Source organism: Anguilla anguilla, chromosome 3 (assembly GCF_013347855.1).
Source record: "Anguilla anguilla isolate fAngAng1 chromosome 3, fAngAng1.pri, whole genome shotgun sequence".
In the NCBI taxonomy this organism is placed as follows: Eukaryota; Metazoa; Chordata; class Actinopteri; order Anguilliformes; family Anguillidae; genus Anguilla; species Anguilla anguilla.
The window spans coordinates 54,020,509-54,038,973 of record NC_049203.1 but is presented as its reverse complement, the minus strand read 5'-3'; the positions used below and the strand labels follow the sequence as shown (position 1 = coordinate 54,038,973).

The 18,465-nt window shown below is 44.3% G+C and overlaps 1 protein-coding gene across 4 annotated transcripts in view; it reads left to right on the top strand.

The window, feature by feature from the left end:
• Positions 1–16,831, top strand: part of frmpd3 (FERM and PDZ domain containing 3) — a 111,296-nt gene extending 94,465 nt beyond the window's left edge. For 3 of the 4 annotated variants that reach the window (XM_035409189.1, XM_035409188.1, XM_035409190.1), the window contains 10 exons: positions 1,499–1,606; positions 5,217–5,348; positions 5,844–5,963; positions 6,245–6,381; positions 6,838–6,964; positions 8,187–8,276; positions 8,690–8,869; positions 9,437–9,572; positions 10,588–11,460; positions 12,041–16,831. In XM_035409189.1, coding sequence (XP_035265080.1) covers positions 1,499–1,606; positions 5,217–5,348; positions 5,844–5,963; positions 6,245–6,381; positions 6,838–6,964; positions 8,187–8,276; positions 8,690–8,869; positions 9,437–9,572; positions 10,588–11,460; positions 12,041–14,862 — 4,725 coding nt within the window. In that variant the 3' untranslated portion in view covers positions 14,863–16,831. The remainder of the gene's footprint in view (positions 1–1,498; positions 1,607–5,216; positions 5,349–5,843; positions 5,964–6,244; positions 6,382–6,837; positions 6,965–8,186; positions 8,277–8,689; positions 8,870–9,436; positions 9,573–10,587; positions 11,461–12,040) is intronic. The other variant, XM_035409191.1, reaches the window with a different exon arrangement.
• Positions 16,832–18,465: the final 1,634 nt, after the last annotated feature.

Sequence of the window (18,465 nt, the reverse complement as noted above, 5' to 3'; positions counted from 1 at the left end):
CCTTCAGTTGGAGGAAAGGCACAAGGCCAACTAGGGGCTGCTAGCCAGGAATGGGGTGTATTTCCAACAGATGTTACCAATCAGGCTTTAGAGACTAGATCAGACCACCATTGCATATTTCTGTAATGCCTTTAATAATGGGTAAATTGGTCTGTTTTTTTGTTTTTCGCAGTGCACACGGCTATCCATACGTGCCTATTCAGGGCCCAGATGCATTTGTATGGATCTGTGATAAGCAGAGCCATCCCTTTTATTTTATGAAGTACATATGCTGCAGTCTTCAGCTATTCCTGTGTGGCTCTGACACACTTGGTCTATTATGCTAAATGTTGCTATTAATGCTCCCTGTTCTCTGAGCCAGAGGCCAGTAGTGAAAGAAGTGCTGATCAAGCAGTATGCTGTACCCTCCAGTACCTGATTGTCTGTAACCATGCTGAGGCAGCCAGCCAGTCCCCCTCCTCCCCCCCCCCCCCCCCCACCCCACCCCACCCAACTTTGATTGGTTGTTTCTGTCCACTGGAACAGAAGCCACAACACAGAAAGTCTGTTTCATTGTCTATGGCAAATGATGTACATTATCATAAAATCCATTCCCTTTTCTTGACTCTTTGTCCCCTACCCACCACTCTCTGCTTCTTAAAACCCCATCATTGGTTAGCAGGGGATAGGCTGGTCAGGACTTTGGTTGCAACCTGGCACTGGCCTGTGAAATGGATCATCTAAGTGGGACTGTGTTTCGATTGCCTAATGTAATCCCAATGGAAGAAAAATAGAGAGGCCGCAGCATTTATTTGCATATCTCCCCCTACCTCACGACCCATATGGCTTCATCCTCACTCTGGTCAGGCTTCCAAAGGGAACACTCCAGACACAAAGCAGCTGACCTCTTGCTTCCCCCTTTTTTGTGTAACAAGGGTGTAAACCAGACAAGACAGGTCTCTTCCACTCTAGGTTAACGGTTCTTCTTGGATTATATTTTGTGAGCTGAAGAGAGAGAAAAGAAAATTGAGTTTGTGACAGGTATTTTTAATGAGTGACTATTTCTGCAATGCTGTACTTGATACAAACTCCATCACAGTTCCTCAATGGGCTGGCACCATGAGAATATAAAAATTGGCTAATCCCACCAATGTCTCGTAGTCTCCACTATCTTTGTCTTTGATTCACTGATTCAGTCACAGTGCCGTCTGGAAAGCTGAAACAAAACACCCATGTAACCACTTTCAATTGAAAAATACTTCCCTGTCTGCACATTCTGTGCGTCTCCAGCCAACAACAGGCCTGATTACCTTCTTTACACTCAGGCTATATTACAATTTCATTTTATTTATATCATTGACCTTTAAACTACATTTTTCTTCTAGTCAGACATAGTTATTCTCTCATTTCCTTTAGTTCTCCACTCTTCTTTAACATTCTTATTCTCTCTTGCTATAGGTACAATACCACACTGAATACCTAATCAATGAGTTGGTGTCTCTCTTTATCTTTCTCTCAGACAATGCTGAAAGACGATTCTTTGCTGCTTATCCCGAATGTTCTGAAGGTGTTCCTGGAGAATGGACAGATCAAGTCCTTCACATTTGACAGTCGTACAACGGTCAGGGTAAGTTAATGTGTGTTTTTGTGCATGTGCATTGTGCGTCCATGAGGGATCAAACACATGGGAGCTTTGAATTATGGGTAGGCTACTGTAGACGTTTTTTGGTCATTGCTTGTGACATCACACACTGTTAGAAATTAGAATGAAGTCCTAATTAAATGTATGAGCTTGCTATTTTATTTGCTTGTCTGTTTGGTTGCTTAAAATAGTGAATATTTGTCACTCACTCCAAAGTGACACCATGAAAGATGCTGACCACAATGATAACCAGTTGTTCGGTTCAGTTTCACATTTTTTATGTTTGTGGCCCTATATTAGTCTGTTAAATTTCCTTAATTACCTGAAATATTTTATGTCATAGTCGCTGGAAAGAGTTTAGCTTAAAATGGTGTGTGAACTAAAGCTACTGACAAACAGCATTTCAATAACTGTCAAAGAAATGTTAACTGCAGCTAATATGGAAAAGGTCACCTCTCCCTAGAGATGCGAATAAACTGCCAGCATCTCTTAACAATTCAATCGCAGTTCCTACAGTACTTTTCCTTTAAATAGATCCTTATTTTTAAAGACATCTAAGGACAGGATTGGCAGGATGTGCTGATGTCACTCTGAATAAATGCAGTTCATTTAGAATGTAACATGAAAAATCAATATCTGTGTATATACTACAATCTAAACCGATTAGATTATGACATGCTATAACAGATAATTGCAAACAATTTGTATCTTGAAGGTCTTCACCCTGCTGAAAAGTCTGTGGCTGGTCAAATGTGGTCAAAGCTGGTCTCCAGCAGGCCAAACCTGGTCAAAGCTGGTGAAGCTGGAAGAATATGCTGGTGGTCAAACTGGAGGATAAGCTGACTACATACGCTGATCAGCTGGTGAAGAGCTGGTGAACCAGCTAAAAGTGTCAAAAACACATCTTAAACCATCTTGACCTGTTTAGGCTGGTTTAAGCTGGAATTTTCAGCAGAGCAGATCATCATTTATCTTCAGCCCTCAAACTTGTTGGGGTGTAATATATACATGAAAGGAAAATTTAAACTGTAAAATGTGAAAATACACTGAAAAGTGAAACACAAATCAGGCGAAAACACATGAAACAAATTTGTGTGACCCTGTGCCCAGAGAGAACAGAGTTCTGTTGCAGTTTTCATTATAAAAACGAGTTATTTGATGCTACAAGGCATAGGTGAATTGAAGAACAAAATAGCACTATGCAGTGGCATATGCAAAGGTTTGGGAAATAGGCATGTTTTGTTGAATTTCTAGGCGAAAAGAAGTTAACACAACCTCTGCAGGGAACATACTGTATTTCTGTATAATACACACTTCCTATTTATTTGTTGAGTTTAACAGATAGAAAAAAAAAACTGTAAGTGTGGCTTGTGCAAAAGCTTTGGCAACTGCTAAATCAGTGCTTAGTAACACTTTGGCAGAAATCAGATTCCAAACTTTTCTTGTAGCCAGATAACAGTCTTTCTATTCTTGGAATATTTCCCATGGAACCCTTCTAGTTGAGAAAATTTTTTATAATATTCAAATTGGGGGACTAGGACTAGTACACCCCCGTACTTTCAGGTATGTTTTGACTCATTGTCTTGTTGAAATATCCAAACTCAATTTTTTTTACAGACTCTGAGACAATGGCATCAAGAATTCGCTGATATTTAGTTTAATCCATTCTTTCCTCCACTCACAAAATATTTTTAGGGCCACCAGCTGCCAAATAAGCCTAAAGCATTATAGATCTACCCTAATGATGAACGGTTGTGTTCTTTTCCCATTTTTCTCCAAATCGATCTTTGGTGCTTATGGCCAGAGAGTTAAATGTTGTTTCATCACTCCACAGCACTTTGTTTCAAATATCTCTGGTTTATCTAAGTGTTGAGTTGCATATTTCAGAGGATTAGTTTTGTGACAAGATCACAAGAAAGGTTGCTTTCTGATAATTTCCATCTAGACCATTTTTTGTGCAAGTAGCACTGCACAGTAGACTTCTGTGACCATTACTCTAGTGTTACTAAACCTTTCTGCAGGTCCTCTGCCAGAAAGAAAAAATCATGGGGCAAACTTACTAGAATGGATAAGGCAAGAATCCGAGTGGAAGGAAACAATTCAGTGGGTATACACAACATCTAATCAGCAAACAAACCAGAAGGGCTAGACGGGAAACAGAATAGAAAAAAAAATAAGGTCAAATACGTCAAGTCAAATGAAGCAGTCACTATACACAACACACTAAGCATGAGTTTGAAGAGCTAGTCTCCACCGGTTAGTGGAAAACATCTGCTTTTTCAAGCTGAGTAACTGCAGATGGAAACAGCCAATCACATGACAAACCGGAAACACAAAACACACAGGCATGACAAACCGGAAACACAAAACACACAGGCAGAGACAAATCTAAACACAAAATTACGACAGGGGTCGTAATACTAGCTAGGTGCTGCAATGGCCCAGATACCGTGAAGCAAAAAGATAAGGTGTCAGAGCTCATTCAAGAACTAGAGTTAACCTTGGAATTGCTTTTCTTCAGTGGCATCAGTTGAAGTTTGCCAAGGGAATGAAAAGTGACGCGAAGTTGGCTTGTTTTCTGTTGGACCTGCAAGTAACGTTACCTCTAGCCATCCAGCTTGGATTGCCAGATGTCCACGTTTTGAACAGAATGTCCACTTTTCAAATTATTTGTACATATCTGGTTTATGGTCCCGAGTAATTGATGTGAGAAATTAGGGTAGTTTAATTTATAATGAATTTGCATGACAGTAACTTGGTCCGCTAGCCTACTTGGGGTGATTAGGCAGGATTGAAGATGGAGGAGGCTTTGTTGGTTGTAAACACAGTAAGGTTAAAAATCCTTCCATTTCTTAATGATGTATTGGACAGTGCGAAATATTTAGATATCTTCTTATAGCCTTCCCCTGCTTTGTAGCCAATAATCTTTATTTTCAAGATGAAAGATGGTGAGAGATAAAAGACATGTGTGACGTGCAAGTATTTGGCTAGCAAAAGACAAATTAGCAGCAGCATTCTGAATGAGCTGGGGAGGTCTGATGGTACATGTGAGTGGAACTCCTGGTTCTGCAATTAAGCAATGGACTTCCTTTGGTCATTTCTTATAACAGCCAGAACTGTAACCACTGTAGAGTGCACAGTTGCCTAAGTAATGACTGGGATTGATGAACTGATATTTTGCATTACACTAATTGAGAATGTCTCTTGAAGCTTTCAGAGAAGTACATTTTTCATCTTATTTCGGTGAATTGTGTTTTATTTAACATACTTAAGGAATGTCTTACCATGCACTATACTCAATTTGACAGCAGGCAAATTTTCTCGTTTTTATAGGCTGTAATAAAATTGTACAAAAATTTGTTTTTTCTCACGAAAAAGAGAAGAAAGACCGACAGTGTAATGTTCAGACAATAAAAAAGCTTTCATAATTATACTGTGGTGAATGTCTCATTCACTGGGATTCACACAGCTGATATCAGAGGTACACCTGCAGCATTGCCGTAAGGAGGGTTCTCACCAAGGTGGATCAAGGAGAATGAAGGTGTTGCAGATGAAGAAAGGTTAATAAAACACATCTCGGTCCCCTTTCTCCCAGGATGTAATCTCCTCCCTGCAGGATCGACTGTCTCTGCGCTATATCGAGCATTTTGCTCTTGTTCTGGAGTCTGGCGGGTTAGATCAAAACCACCGGCTGCATCTGCTGCAGGAGAACCAGCCTCTGTCACATGTAAGTTCACTTCTTAACAACACCATCAAGTCAGTCACACATGGCTCATACATTCACGGACAGGGATCCTCATGGCTGTGTGGCATTCGTTCTAGCCTTTGCTATCCTGAATCTTAATCATATCCTTCTTATAGAAGGATTTATTGGTCCCACTTTACATGCAAATGTGTACAAAAGTCTTCAAGAAGTATGCACAACCCCATGAACCAAGGTATTCTCTATGAAGGATAGTGCAACATTAATTATGGTTAACTCCACTCACAAATGTGCTGTTTGCACAATGATATATATTGTGGCCAAAATGAATTTACCTACATTCATGGACTGTTTTGATGAGGTAATGAATACTATGATTTCTCCTTTGCGTGAAGTATGAGTATAACTTGGGAGCTATGAAGTGAGGAAAGGCTCTTTTTACAATGTGCTGTACTGGAGAGATATGCTTTTGAGGTGCTGACCTGGCTTACCCTGGATAAACCCCCTCACCTTTCCCAGGTGGTGCAGAGGACCTACTTCCAGGGGATGAAGTGTCTTTTCCGCATTTGTTTCTTCCCCAAGGACCCAGCCGACCTGCTCAGGAGGGATCCGGCAGCATTTGAGTACCTCTACATACAGGTGCTGTCTCCATAATCATGCTCAAAAAATGTGTAATCACGCTCAAAAAATGTGTGCGTGAATGTGTGTGCACACCATTCCTACTGGACCTTAATCTCACACCCACCCATGAATGTTTTATACAATATAGAGTGAAAGATTTCCTTAAAGTTCAGATTTGACTATCTTCATTCCTCATAGCAGTTTTTTATTTCCTGGTTTTGTGTTCCTTTTTGAACAAAAAAGAACTTGTCAGATATAATGTGACTGACTGAAGGATGTGCCTTTCCTTTCCTCCACAGAGCCGCAATGATGTCATCAAGGAACGCTTTGGCATGGACTGGAAGAATGATATCACACTGAAGTTGGCGGCTCTCCACATCTTTATCACTGTGTCGGCTGCCAGGCCCAATCAGAAGATCTCCCTCAAGCACGTGGAGTGAGTGTCACTGCCCTCTCTGTTCATCAGGAGCATGTTCTCTATAGCTGGCAATGATGGCTGAAATGCACTCTGAGCATCTTATCCCTGGTGCCCTCCTTTAGCCATTGTCTGTGTGCTTCAACAGAGAAATGACTGACACATGTAAACCCTTTGGAGAGAAGGGATTGTGTGCTGAAAATATTAAAAGCTACAGTATTTCAAAGTTTAAAGCTTGTTGCTTGTAAAAGCAGCTCATGGAAGTACGTTATATAACCATTATTCACAACTATTTCTCTGTGGTAGAACCGTTTTTATAACACATGCAAATTTGCAAAATTTATATTAAAAATTGTTGCCATTGACAACCATTCCCAACCACTATACTTGAAATCTCTCTCTCTCTCTCTCTCTCTCTCTCTCTCTCACTCACTCTCTCTCTCTCTCTCCCTCCTTGTCTCTCTCTCTCTCACCCAGGAAGGAGTGGGGCCTGGAGCCCTTCCTTCCCCTCACCCTGCTGCCACTGGTAAAAGAGAAAAATGTCTGTAAGACTCTCTCCCAGCTGCTAAAGACCTACCAACATCCCCCACCTGCAGGCAGCAAGGTATGGTACAAGCACACTGTAGATAGCCAGAGACTGAGATTAAGCTTTTTTATATTTTTACACACAGAACAGTCTGTCCTTGCCACTGAACAGTCTGAACATTCTTATCTTTGGAACATTCCTGGAGTCCCAAACAATTTCAGTACAAATTCCAGTTTCTTACACTTCCTCTCTAAACTGAGTAACTCATTCAGTGAAAACTTCAGTGACTATTGCTTCTTACTTAATCAAACCAAAGGCCTGTTACACCAGTTCTCAATAGATTTGCCTTAATGTTATGGCTGATGTAGAACAGAGCTTTAAGTAACTGTTGTACCACTTGGATGTATACCATTCATTCTTTGTACACATGTGGTATAACATCCTACATCTTTTAGAGAGCAGGCATAGGTTGTATGTTAAAGTTCTCCATGTTAACATGCTTATGTATTTCTGGCAATATAGTAAATATTTTCAAATTAAAACATACAGCAATAATATGTCTTGTGTCACAATATAGTTCTCAGTTAGTGGGAATCTGGAATTTAGAACAAATGACTCAATATAAAAATAAATTAACTATACAATTAATTAGCTATTGCTGTTTAAATTAATTTTATGTAGCATGTCTATCAAAATCTACTAGTGAGCCATCACCGAAACATGGCCACCAGCCTACCCCAAGTAGGATTTTGTTATCCCTGTTGAATGGACTGTATTCATATAGCACTAGAATCAAAGATAGTGTACATTATTACAAACCAGAAAGGGGAAGATGCAAGGTAGTTGATGGAGGTGCTGTGAATGAAGCATATTCCCAGATGTGTATGTGACCATCTGGTTAAATTGTTGAATATTGCCACAAGAACCCGTATGTATGCTATTTATACAAATGTTTCCTTTGAGACGGGGGAGAGCCAGGTTTTCCCTCCTTTGGCACCTTCAGTGCATTACTTAATCTTGATTTGTATCCGTTTTGTTATTGGTGACATGAAACATAATGACGATCCGTAAACCTTTTATGATATCAATTTTTCCAGATAGAAATAAATTACATGTTTTTAGTGTCATTCCCTGGCATTGTCCAAAAACAAGCTTGTCACTGTGGCCAGCATACAGGGCTATAAAGTCAAACAGGACTGCTTTGATAAGATCACTATGTAAGTAGTTAAATAGTGCCACACAGAGTTACATTGGTGACATTGCAATAACATTATCTCTCTCTCTCTCCCTCTCTCTGCAGGTACCTCCTCTGCAGGGGAAGTTACAGTACATGCGTGCACTGAATGAACTGCCACCTTTTGGAGGTCTCCTGTTCCACACCGTGGGTCTGGTAATGGCCACTATTTTTAACTCATGTAGGGGAAAACAACTCTCCACAAAATTCTAATCATCAAAACCTGCAGCATAAACTCATTGCTGGCATGCTGGCAATGTTTGGGCCGGTTCAAGGCATAGGCAACAAGGGCAGTCACCTAGGACACCATCCGTCTGGGGGGGGGGGAGGGGGGGGGGGGTGGCCAACAAAGGCAAAAAAGAATGTGTGTCCATGATAGTCCATCACTGTCTTCCCCCTAACCAATCCCCTGTGGTATCCAAAATCTCATAGTTCAGCCAAGGGTAAATTACACATTACACACACCTTTCACAGCACACAAGTCGTTTATTTTTGCATTTCACAGCATGTCCGCGCATCTTCCCTCCTTGTCTATCCAGCATGTGAGTTCGCTCTTCTTCTCTCAACAGGACGAGAAGCAGTCGGCTACCAGCCTGTTGGTCGGGCCACGGCACGGTATAAGCCACGTCATTGACCTGAAGAACAACCTCACCACCGTGCTGGCAGAGTTCAGCCGGGTCGCCAAGATCCAGCTGTTCCGAGAGAACCAGGGTGTGGCCCGGGTGGAGCTGGCGATCTTGGATGCCAAGGTGGTATTCTATGTGAAACTAAAGTCTGCTGGGCTAGACTGGTTAAGCAGACTATACTTCATTCTTGAAATATCCATAGTTGGCCATTCTGTTACCACTACTAAATATGGTCTACCACAGGAGTCGTATCTTACCTTTCTATAGTCATTGGTAATACATGTGATTTCCTGTTTCCACAAAATAGATTGGTTGCTATAAGCTGAAGTTGAATTAAGTTGCCTGTTTTCCAGTCTTACCACAATGTAATGTTTATATTGTGAGCTTCGATGAAAATGCTTTGGCTATGAGTGAGTTTACAGATTTTATAGTCTTTCTGGAAAACTCATTTTGATACATAAAAAAGGTTATTTCCAATGGCATGTCAATAAAACAAGGACACACAGTGTCATTGATTCAAAGGACCATGAGTGCTAATAGCACCCCCTTGTAGAGAATCTTCATCCTGTTAAACATGAGTGAGTTGCAGGCCAGGTCCACGAGGTGCTTCACATCAAAAAATCTCTCTGCAGTGTGCTGCACTTCATACTTCTGTATCATACTAACCTTTGTCATTACCTCCCTCCTCAGCCACTAGTCCTGTTGATGGAGTGGCCAGATGCCACCAATTTTGCCAGCCTGATATCTGGCTATTACAAACTGTTTGTAGACCCCAAGAAGAACATTTACTGCCGGACACCTGGTCAGTCCCACATGATCAAGGCAGGTAAGTTAGTAGCCATCTCCTTTATATATAATGCTGGACAAGTACAGGGTATGCATCACTAATGCATGTTCTCACTGCTAGTGTGGTCTCATATCAGGAATAATTTGTTTCCCTGCCAGGGCTATCATGTTTATTTCTCATGCGAACAGTTACGGTATACAATAGGCGAGATTGAAAATGTCAAACATAAACATCAAACACCATGTGTATTATCTTCAACAGTCATCATAGCAGAAACTCATCCACATTTCCAAACAACTGAAAACACATTTTTCCTCCTCTGAAGATATTGTCATTTGTGCTACATTTTTTTATGTTACTCAAACATGACATAAAATAACAATAGATTAACATTTGCATGTATTGTCATGTTACTGAAGAGAAAGTCTGCAGACTCGATTTCCTAGCTTTCTGTCTCTCAGGCAAGTATCATTCATTAAAGACCACTTTATGTGGAGAGCCAATCATCATGTGACAGCCATAAATGTGTGCAGGGACCCCCCTGGACTGTCATCTGCTTCTTTATGTGTGACTGGGCCAGCTCCATTGAGTCATGTTAACAGTCATCTCTGGAGAGTTTCATTTGTGGTTCTCTGGCTGAGCCCCTTCTCCTCTCATCTCCATCACAGTTTGGCCCACTCCAGGCAAAAGCAGCCCAGTTCATCTGTTGGTCTTCATCTTCCTGACTAACATTTTGGAGTTATTCTTTCCATGCCATCTTTATCTGTGGTGAGACAAAATCTGTCACTGTCAGACACATGATGGACATCTCATGCCTTTTTGTGATCAAATGACCTCCTGGGCAAAGTCAGCACATGTGTGTTTGGGACCCCTAATTCCAGGCAACTCCTCCACTTTGATGGGATCCATCTCCAGCCTACAAGCTTCCACCTCCATCCCACAAGACTGAGCTCAACATCCATCTCAGAAAACCCACCATCAGACTGTACCATAGTCTTTCCATCCGGACACACACTCTCTGCCTTTCAACTGTTGTGATAACTCCTATCTTTAGATTACAGAAGCACCCATGTTGCCCAGCGGAATGCACCTTCAACGTCCAGCAGTGGTCGGCGCTCAGAAGAGAGAGAGGGGCCCCCCAGAGACCCAGCCCGGGGGTCAGCGGGCCCACCAGAGCCCCAGCACCTGGGCCTCTGTCACATACACTTGAAGGAGCAGGAGCAGCTCCAGGACCTCCAGGCACAGGGTGATGCTGAGGCTGAAGTGGATATCAATGAGAACCTTGTCTCTGGGGAAATGGGCCGGCCACGCACCAAATCTGACCCCACACTTAAGAGCTCTGAGTCTATCGCAGGGCCCGAGGGGCACAGTAAAGACAGCCCTGGGTTCCGAGGGCGGGCCTATACTCTAGAGCCCTCCCAGCGGCCCACTCGCTTCTTCTGCGACTCCTGCAAGGCCAAACTGAAGGCGGCTGCTGAGGGGGTGGTGGCAGTAAACGGAGGAGGTGGGGCCCAGCAGCTGGCCCTGCGGCGCTGCTCCAATGCCTGCGCCTCCCGTGAGGGGGGTGCTGTGGACCTCACATCCCTCCCGCTCCCAGGGAATGAGGAGGACGAGGAGATGGAGGACAGGAGCGAGAAGCTGCGGCCGCCCCCTCCCGCCATTGCTGCCCCGCCACCTGGATTCAGGGACAACAGTTCTGATGAGGATGACCCCAAGAGGGGCCAGAAAGCCCAGGGTGGGGCCACGGCAGGAGGAGGTGCACGGGAGGAGGTGCCCATCACACTGATTGATAGTGTGGCCACACGGACAGTTCGTGACCACGCGCAGGAGTTGGACGATGCCCTGGTGTCCACCCTGCAGGCATTGGAGGCCCTGGCAGCATCTGAGGATTACCCCCAACATCACCAGCAGCCCCCACAAACTGCAGGTGGACACACTGACAATGACCAGGGGCCCTACAGTAGCATTAGGGGCCAGAGACCCTAGTAGCCTTAGGAGACCCTCTTTCAGTACCAAAGGCTCCTATTTTTGCAATAAGGGTTCTTTCTTGCAACCTTTCGTTACTTAGCTTATGTTTATACCAGGGTTTCAGGTATCCTTGAAAGTCAGTTGAATGCCAATCCTAATCTTTATCCTTTCCAAAGTGAATTTTGGTATCAAATGAGGCACTGACAGTTAGGCTGCATATGTAATGACCTTTTAAACAACTGACTAATTGAGCAGTCAGTATAGTGGTGCGTTTTTTTTTTTAATTACCAGAGCAAATGAATAGAGAAAACAATGAAAATTCCTGTTGACCAGAGTTCGAGAAATATTTCTATCCCTTAAATAGTAGTATCTTTCTTGTGGTTTCACACATTTTCTATTGTTACAAAGCTTATGTCCACCTATTGTTCAGCAGCATGAATTCTGTAACTTATTTTTTTAATCATTGTGACTCATGTGTCTACTTCTCTCTGAACCAACTATATTCTTTGAGTGACTGTGACCTATGCTCCCCCCTGCAGGGCTAATTGTGCTGGCGGCCATAACTCCTGAGTCATCATTGGACTCTGGACATGAGACCAACTCTTCTGAGCTGACAGACGTCTCTGAGATGGTCTCGGCTATGAAGCAAAACCAGACATACCTGCTGGCCCACCACATCAACAAGGAGCGCTTCTTCAGCCGCCGTGACTTTCCCCTGACAATCCCTGCCTGCACCACTCAAACTCTAAGCAGTGGTGCCCTGTCCCTGGGCCAACTGCGTGCCACCTGCCCCCCCAAACCTGTCATACTCAGCAAGACCGTGCCACTGATAGTCACCCCCAGCCAGGAGACCCCAAGCCCCAGCCTCAGAGTGGAGCAGAGCCGGACACAAGCTCCGGTTCAGAGCAACTCGAGCTCAGTGGAGCCTAAGCCAGAGCCTCCCCCTGGGGGTATGGCTGACCCCTCCACTCAGACTGCTAAGGAACTGAAGGTAGCCAATCAAGGAGAGATATGCCAGACTAGCAAAGACCAGAGGGCGGTTGGACCCCCAGAAAGCCAGTTGAGCTTCAATTCCCATGTGGATGTGAAGGGCAAAGTTTCCAGTGCTTCTAGCCCCGAAACTACCAACAAAGCCTTACCGATACTCTTGCCTGTGGACAAAGCTGTTTCTGCAAAAATTTGCTTAACAAACATGTGCCAAGATGCCGAGACTGCCTCCAGTAAGACCACCAAGCCTTCAACCACTAACAACAAAGGTCCCTTACCAGTGGATGACCTGTTTTGTACATGCCCAGTGCGGCCTGACCCTAAGCCTCCCCTGAGGCTGAAGGACCCACAGGCGCAGAAGGTGGTTGTGTTCCACTCCTCCTCTCCAACAGATGATGAGCGTCTGCGTGCCAAAGCCAAGGGTTTGCAGCTGTCCAGCAGCAAAGAGGGTGGGACGCGGGGACCAGAACCCAACCTGCCCAAGCAAAGCCTCCTGGCCCCACCAAGGTACTCTCCACGTCCAGAAAAGACAGAGCGCAAAGACATGCCAGATGTAAAGACGGAGGTAAAAGCTAACAATGAGACACAGAAAGCACCCAAAGCCCTGCCCATGCTGGTAGAAACCACACTGACAACTAGCTACGCAGACAAGGCTGCGACAATCCCTGCTGTGGAGCACAAGAAACACGGTGGTGGCAGTGCTGGCAACAACAGGGGCCCTAAGCAGCAGCGCACTGCCCCCTTCCTGAGCTTCCGGAACTTGCTTTCAGCTACGTTCCCAGCTCGGCTGCGCCGTGAGACAGATGAACGGCAGGCCCAGCTGCAGAAGGTGCGTCAGTATGAGCTGGAGTTCCTGGAAGAGCTGCTTAAACCTAAGGCAGCACAGGCTGAGTTCCTGCCCCCGGGGCCTTCCCCAGTGCCCGGGGGCACTCCCTGCTCTTGCCAGCTGCGCTCCAGTCCCGTGCAGAAGGTTCCCGGTGTCTCCCGTGAGCAGCGGCGCAGTTGCGACTGCAAGAGGCTGTGCCGGGGGATCCGGCTGCCTGACACGCCAGTGGGATCTGCTGCCGAGCGCAGAGGGAGGGAAAGGGCAGTCTCAAAGACCCCGCCAGCAGTAACTAAGGTGTCACATTTACCTGAGGGACCCAGGAGACCTCATACCTTGGAGATCAAGACCACCAGAATACGCTCCTCCAGCCTGGAGTCCCGAGAGCCTCGGGGGGAAGCGGCATCCTGCTTGCCCACCTGTACATCCCGCCCTGAATGTTTGGGTGCTCCACAGTACAAAAAGCTCCAGAGGCGGTACAGCATTGGGGAGGCTGAGGGCAATGAGAATGCACCCCTCTATGCTGAGGTTAAGCCAAAATCCAAGAGTCTAGAAAAGGAAATGGAGCGGGTGAGGGCAACAGGCCTGAGGCTTCCCACCCCTGTGGAGCCATGCTATACCACCATAAGGGATGGGAAGAGGAAGGGCGTGTTCTCCATCCAGGGGGAGGAGCCCTCTCGGGAAGGGCGACCTGCTGCAGCGGAGGTAATGCTGGGACTACCGAGTGAGGACAACGATGACAGGGAGAAGTGCTGCTCCTTCTGCTTCTGTTACCGCAAGTGCGAGGCGGCTGACGAGAGCAGTGAGAAGGATGAGCTGTCCTACTCCATTCCCCTGCAGGTGCTGCCCGGTATGCAGCTGGATGCCCACTCTATGCCTGTGGTCAGCAAGACCCTGCAAGTTCTCAATGCAGAGGACTGCAGCGGGGAGGAGGAGGTAGAGCAGGAGGAGGAGGAAGAGGAGGAGCCACAGACCCAGGATATTGACCTACGAGCCTGCAGCAGTCTGGAGGGCAGCCTGGCGCGTGTGCAAGCTCTGCAGGGGAAAACCTTCTCCCTTCCCGACGGCTTCCTCAGCGCCCAGCTTGATGCTAACGAGCTGCTGGCCATCCTACGGCAGTGCGCTAGTGGCGGACCCCACATAGAGGGTGAGCCCCAGCTGCAGTCATCACGGCTAGCTGAGTACAAACAGGAGCTAGCGCTTCGCTTCAAGGAGTTTCGGGCATCATGCCGGCGGGTGGCCGGGGTGGAGAAGAGCCCCTCGCGAATGTTGAATGCCGTCACCGCCAGCTTCCAGGTACTATGCGGCCTGACACAGACCTTCATCCAGTTGGTACGTGGAGTACGCTCGGAGGCCCAGCGTCTGCAGCTTCTGCGCAAGGTGGAAGAGGTGGCTATCAACTACACGCTCCTCCTACGTGCCGCCGAAGAATCCATGGGCCACTCCAGCAGCCTACCTGCCAAGAATTCTGGCCTCCAGGCTGGGCCTCCTCCTGCTACCACCACTGCAGGCTCCCTCAACCGCCCCATCAAGACCCTGATAACGAAGTGAGGCTCATACTTCTGTTATCTATGGGGGGCCTCGAAGAACATGTGCATCCATGCCCCCCCAACACACATACACACACACGCACACACACATTCACACACACTCTTCTTGCTCCATTCCCTCACACATCCAGTGAAGCTGATATGTGACAGTCTGAAGTTAAGTGGGTGCACTCCCTGCCCTGAGTGTCACCATACTGACTTATTGTTTACATTATTTCCCATAACTGTACTTGCTACAATGCATCTTGGGACGGGAAGCAAGTGCTCCTTGACACGTTTACAGAGGCTGCATCAGCACAGGAATTGCACCACTGGCCCTACAGAGTTCACAGAACCCCTCTTACACCACCACATCTGTGCAGGAGTAAAAACTGGACTGGGACCTAGGACCTAGGACCTCCAACACAAATGCATACACAAGAGATGCAGATGTGCAGATAGACACACATAAAAACACTCTCAGACCGGCAATATGGACAGGGCTATAAGTGAGACCTATGGCTTGATGCTACAGGGTGCAGTATTATCTTTGTCAAAACTGATTAAGTCTGATTTTGTTTTGTTTTTACTTTGCAAAGGAGAAACTGTTTTGTGTAAAAAATAATATTTATCTTAATGATTATTATGAATATGATCATGACTATTAGGATAACATATCCAACATCCAGTGAGCACTGAGAAAAATTGTCCTCAACAAAAATATCAAGTAGCGGATTCTGTAAAATTAGTTTGCGCATAAGCATTGGTGGGGTCAGGTGATATGCTTGTTTGTACATTTCTTTGATCATTGTGACATGATACAGAGTGCTTCACTGGGTATCTGGACAATCTTTAAGTGTCTTAAGTGCAACTTCAATGCGTACAGTATATTCACAGTATTGGACTTTGTGTCACTGAAAATGTTTAAATGGCCACATGTTTGGACTGCATTATTTGTGAGGCACAGATGCACATGCACGCACATGTGAAGTGGAGACACAGGTAAGGCACACCTGCTCAGGGCAGTCAATGTAGCAGAAATCCAAACTCATGGCTCATCCATTTCAGTAGGGACCGATTGCTCTTCTTTGTGGGAGTGAAGCCTTGACCTTCTGGGCCTGGCTTGGCACTTGTCTCATGATCTGTACACTAATTTTCACAAGGCACGGAAACAGGCTTAAAGACACATGCCCAAAACAAACCTGGCACCTCATCTAATGCAACAATATCTGCCTCATTCTAGAAGAAAAGGCTGCCGCAGGTGAGTAAGCTTGGAATATGTACAGCTTACATGTTTTCCCCATATGTATCAACTGAATTCTGTTCTCAGCACACGTCATGCTCAGTCACTGTTTTCTTTGAAATGGTTTTTGCAGTTTCAGCACATTTGACAAGGAGAGCAAGGAGGTCCAAATAGCCCTCCCTGTGGTGCCCTTTTTAAATGATTTTATATCACAGAAAAGAGCTTCTGATTCTACACTAATCACCTTCCTTTCAAAAGAATCTCACTCCTTGCCAGTCCCTCCCCCTCCGCCCCCAATCCTGACGCTGCTCTTTTTTTAAGTACTGTTTATCCGTTGTTGAAGAAACACACATAAAAGTAGTTTTTTATGTATTTTAATAAAGCAAACACCTGTTCATTGTCTGAACACTTTTTTCTGTCTCTTCCTATATCCTGTTGACAGACCCGACTCACATAAAGGTTTACAAAGTTCTAAAGCCCATGTAATTATTTACAATTTAATTCAGCTTCTGCCTGCTTGATTCCTAGTCTGGTTGTTGGCATGGTTGAGATTCATATGTGCCATACGTTCTTCATATCAGTCTGTCTTACACGTTGCCATGTATTCACCTTTGTCTTCCTGGATTTCCACAGTAGAGATTACATGGGTTCTTCTGCTGGTGGGTTATAATCCTCTGTGTATGTCGGAGATGGTTTAGGCTGGTCTTGTCTAGTCTTGTTTCACTGGAATGGCGACTGGGCATACAAACATAGGAAAAGCCCCTCACTGCTTTTCATCTCTATGATGGTGTATGATTATGTAATCAACTTGTAAATAGTGTAAATTAAATAGGACATTTGTGAGGAGGCAGACACTTTTAAAATATTAAATATTGGCAGTGTAAAGATTTAACATAAATGCTTCACTGTTTTTGTAAAACAAAAAGAATCATAATATGACTGTACCTTATTTATAGTAGTAATGTATCATAGAAATTAATAGTGGAAAGCTATATTTTAAAGAATATACATAACTATAAAGCATGGGCCATGTTTATTTTTATAAAATGTTTCCATTTTGATCCTACTTTTCTCTCACAGTTTTTAGAAAAACTGTTTTTTCAGGTTTTTTTATCACAAGTTGAATATTTTGTTGTGACATGCAGTTTGGTTGCATTCCCAAAATGTTATTATGTCCATCTGTTCCATACTCTTGTGGGTTTTTGTTTTGTAATTGTGGCATTCGGTCCGCCGGAGAGGCGGATTGGTCTCGGCTGAGCCGGCTGGTGGAGAGCAGCACACCTTTAAGGTGCGTGTGTTCTCCCCACCAGTCGGCTCAGCCAAAACCAATTCGTCTCTCCAGCAGACTGAATGCCACAGTAATGTATTGCCTCATTTATTTAACTTATTTATTTGATTATTTTTGTCAAATATCTTGTCTTCAATGTGGTCCTCTGTCTGTGTATAACGTGGTTCATGTTTTAATAGCAATAAAGTGTATTCATGTTAATACATTCAACTTAAAAAGTGTGTGTGTGTGTGTGTGCGTGAGTGAGTGACAGAGAGAGAGAGAAAGAGAGCGAGAGAGAGAGTAAACAGGACTGTGATCTGCTGTTCCTACAGGTATCTATGTTTTTAATAAATGAAGCTAAATGCACCAGACAACATCACACACAGTGAAACAAAAGCATTCATTAATTATTTTTGTCCCGTTTAGATGTAACTACACACAAGCACATGTAAAATAAAGTAGTCCTTGTTTTTCAATGTATATTCCCCGCACTTGTGAAACAAGTCTAAATGGTTAGTCCTTCAGATAATGAGAATCATGAGATTAAAAATAAACATATATTGCTAGATTATACTTTACTGTTGCCATCATTGGCAAATGTTGACATGGTTTTATTTTTATTGTCCAAAGAAACAACAGTGAATTTATTGAAAATGTGACATTAAAACAAATCATCAATGAAGTCCATTTAATACAGTGACATTTGAGAAACTGCCACTAGATGGGAGTGCAATGATGACTCCCAAAATTACAACAACTTACTAAATACATCTGAGGAACAAATATGTATGTATACATATTAGTGGGGACTGGTGGAAGTTGAAACGGAGGGACAGAAATGTTTACAAAAATTGGGGGGGGGGGTCATTCATCGATCATTCATCCTCCCTAAAATAACCCCTAAAGTTCATATCCACATCCGTCACCCCTAAAATAACCCCAGAAGACCTAGAATGTTCATCTTGGTGATATCTTAGAAAGAAAAAAAAAAACACTGAATGATAAGGCTAATTGTAATTAAAATGAAACAGAATTGAACCCCTAAGCTGTCAAATTGTTCCACGATTAAACTGGATTTGCATTAAAATTTTGAATAAACTTTATTTGAATAC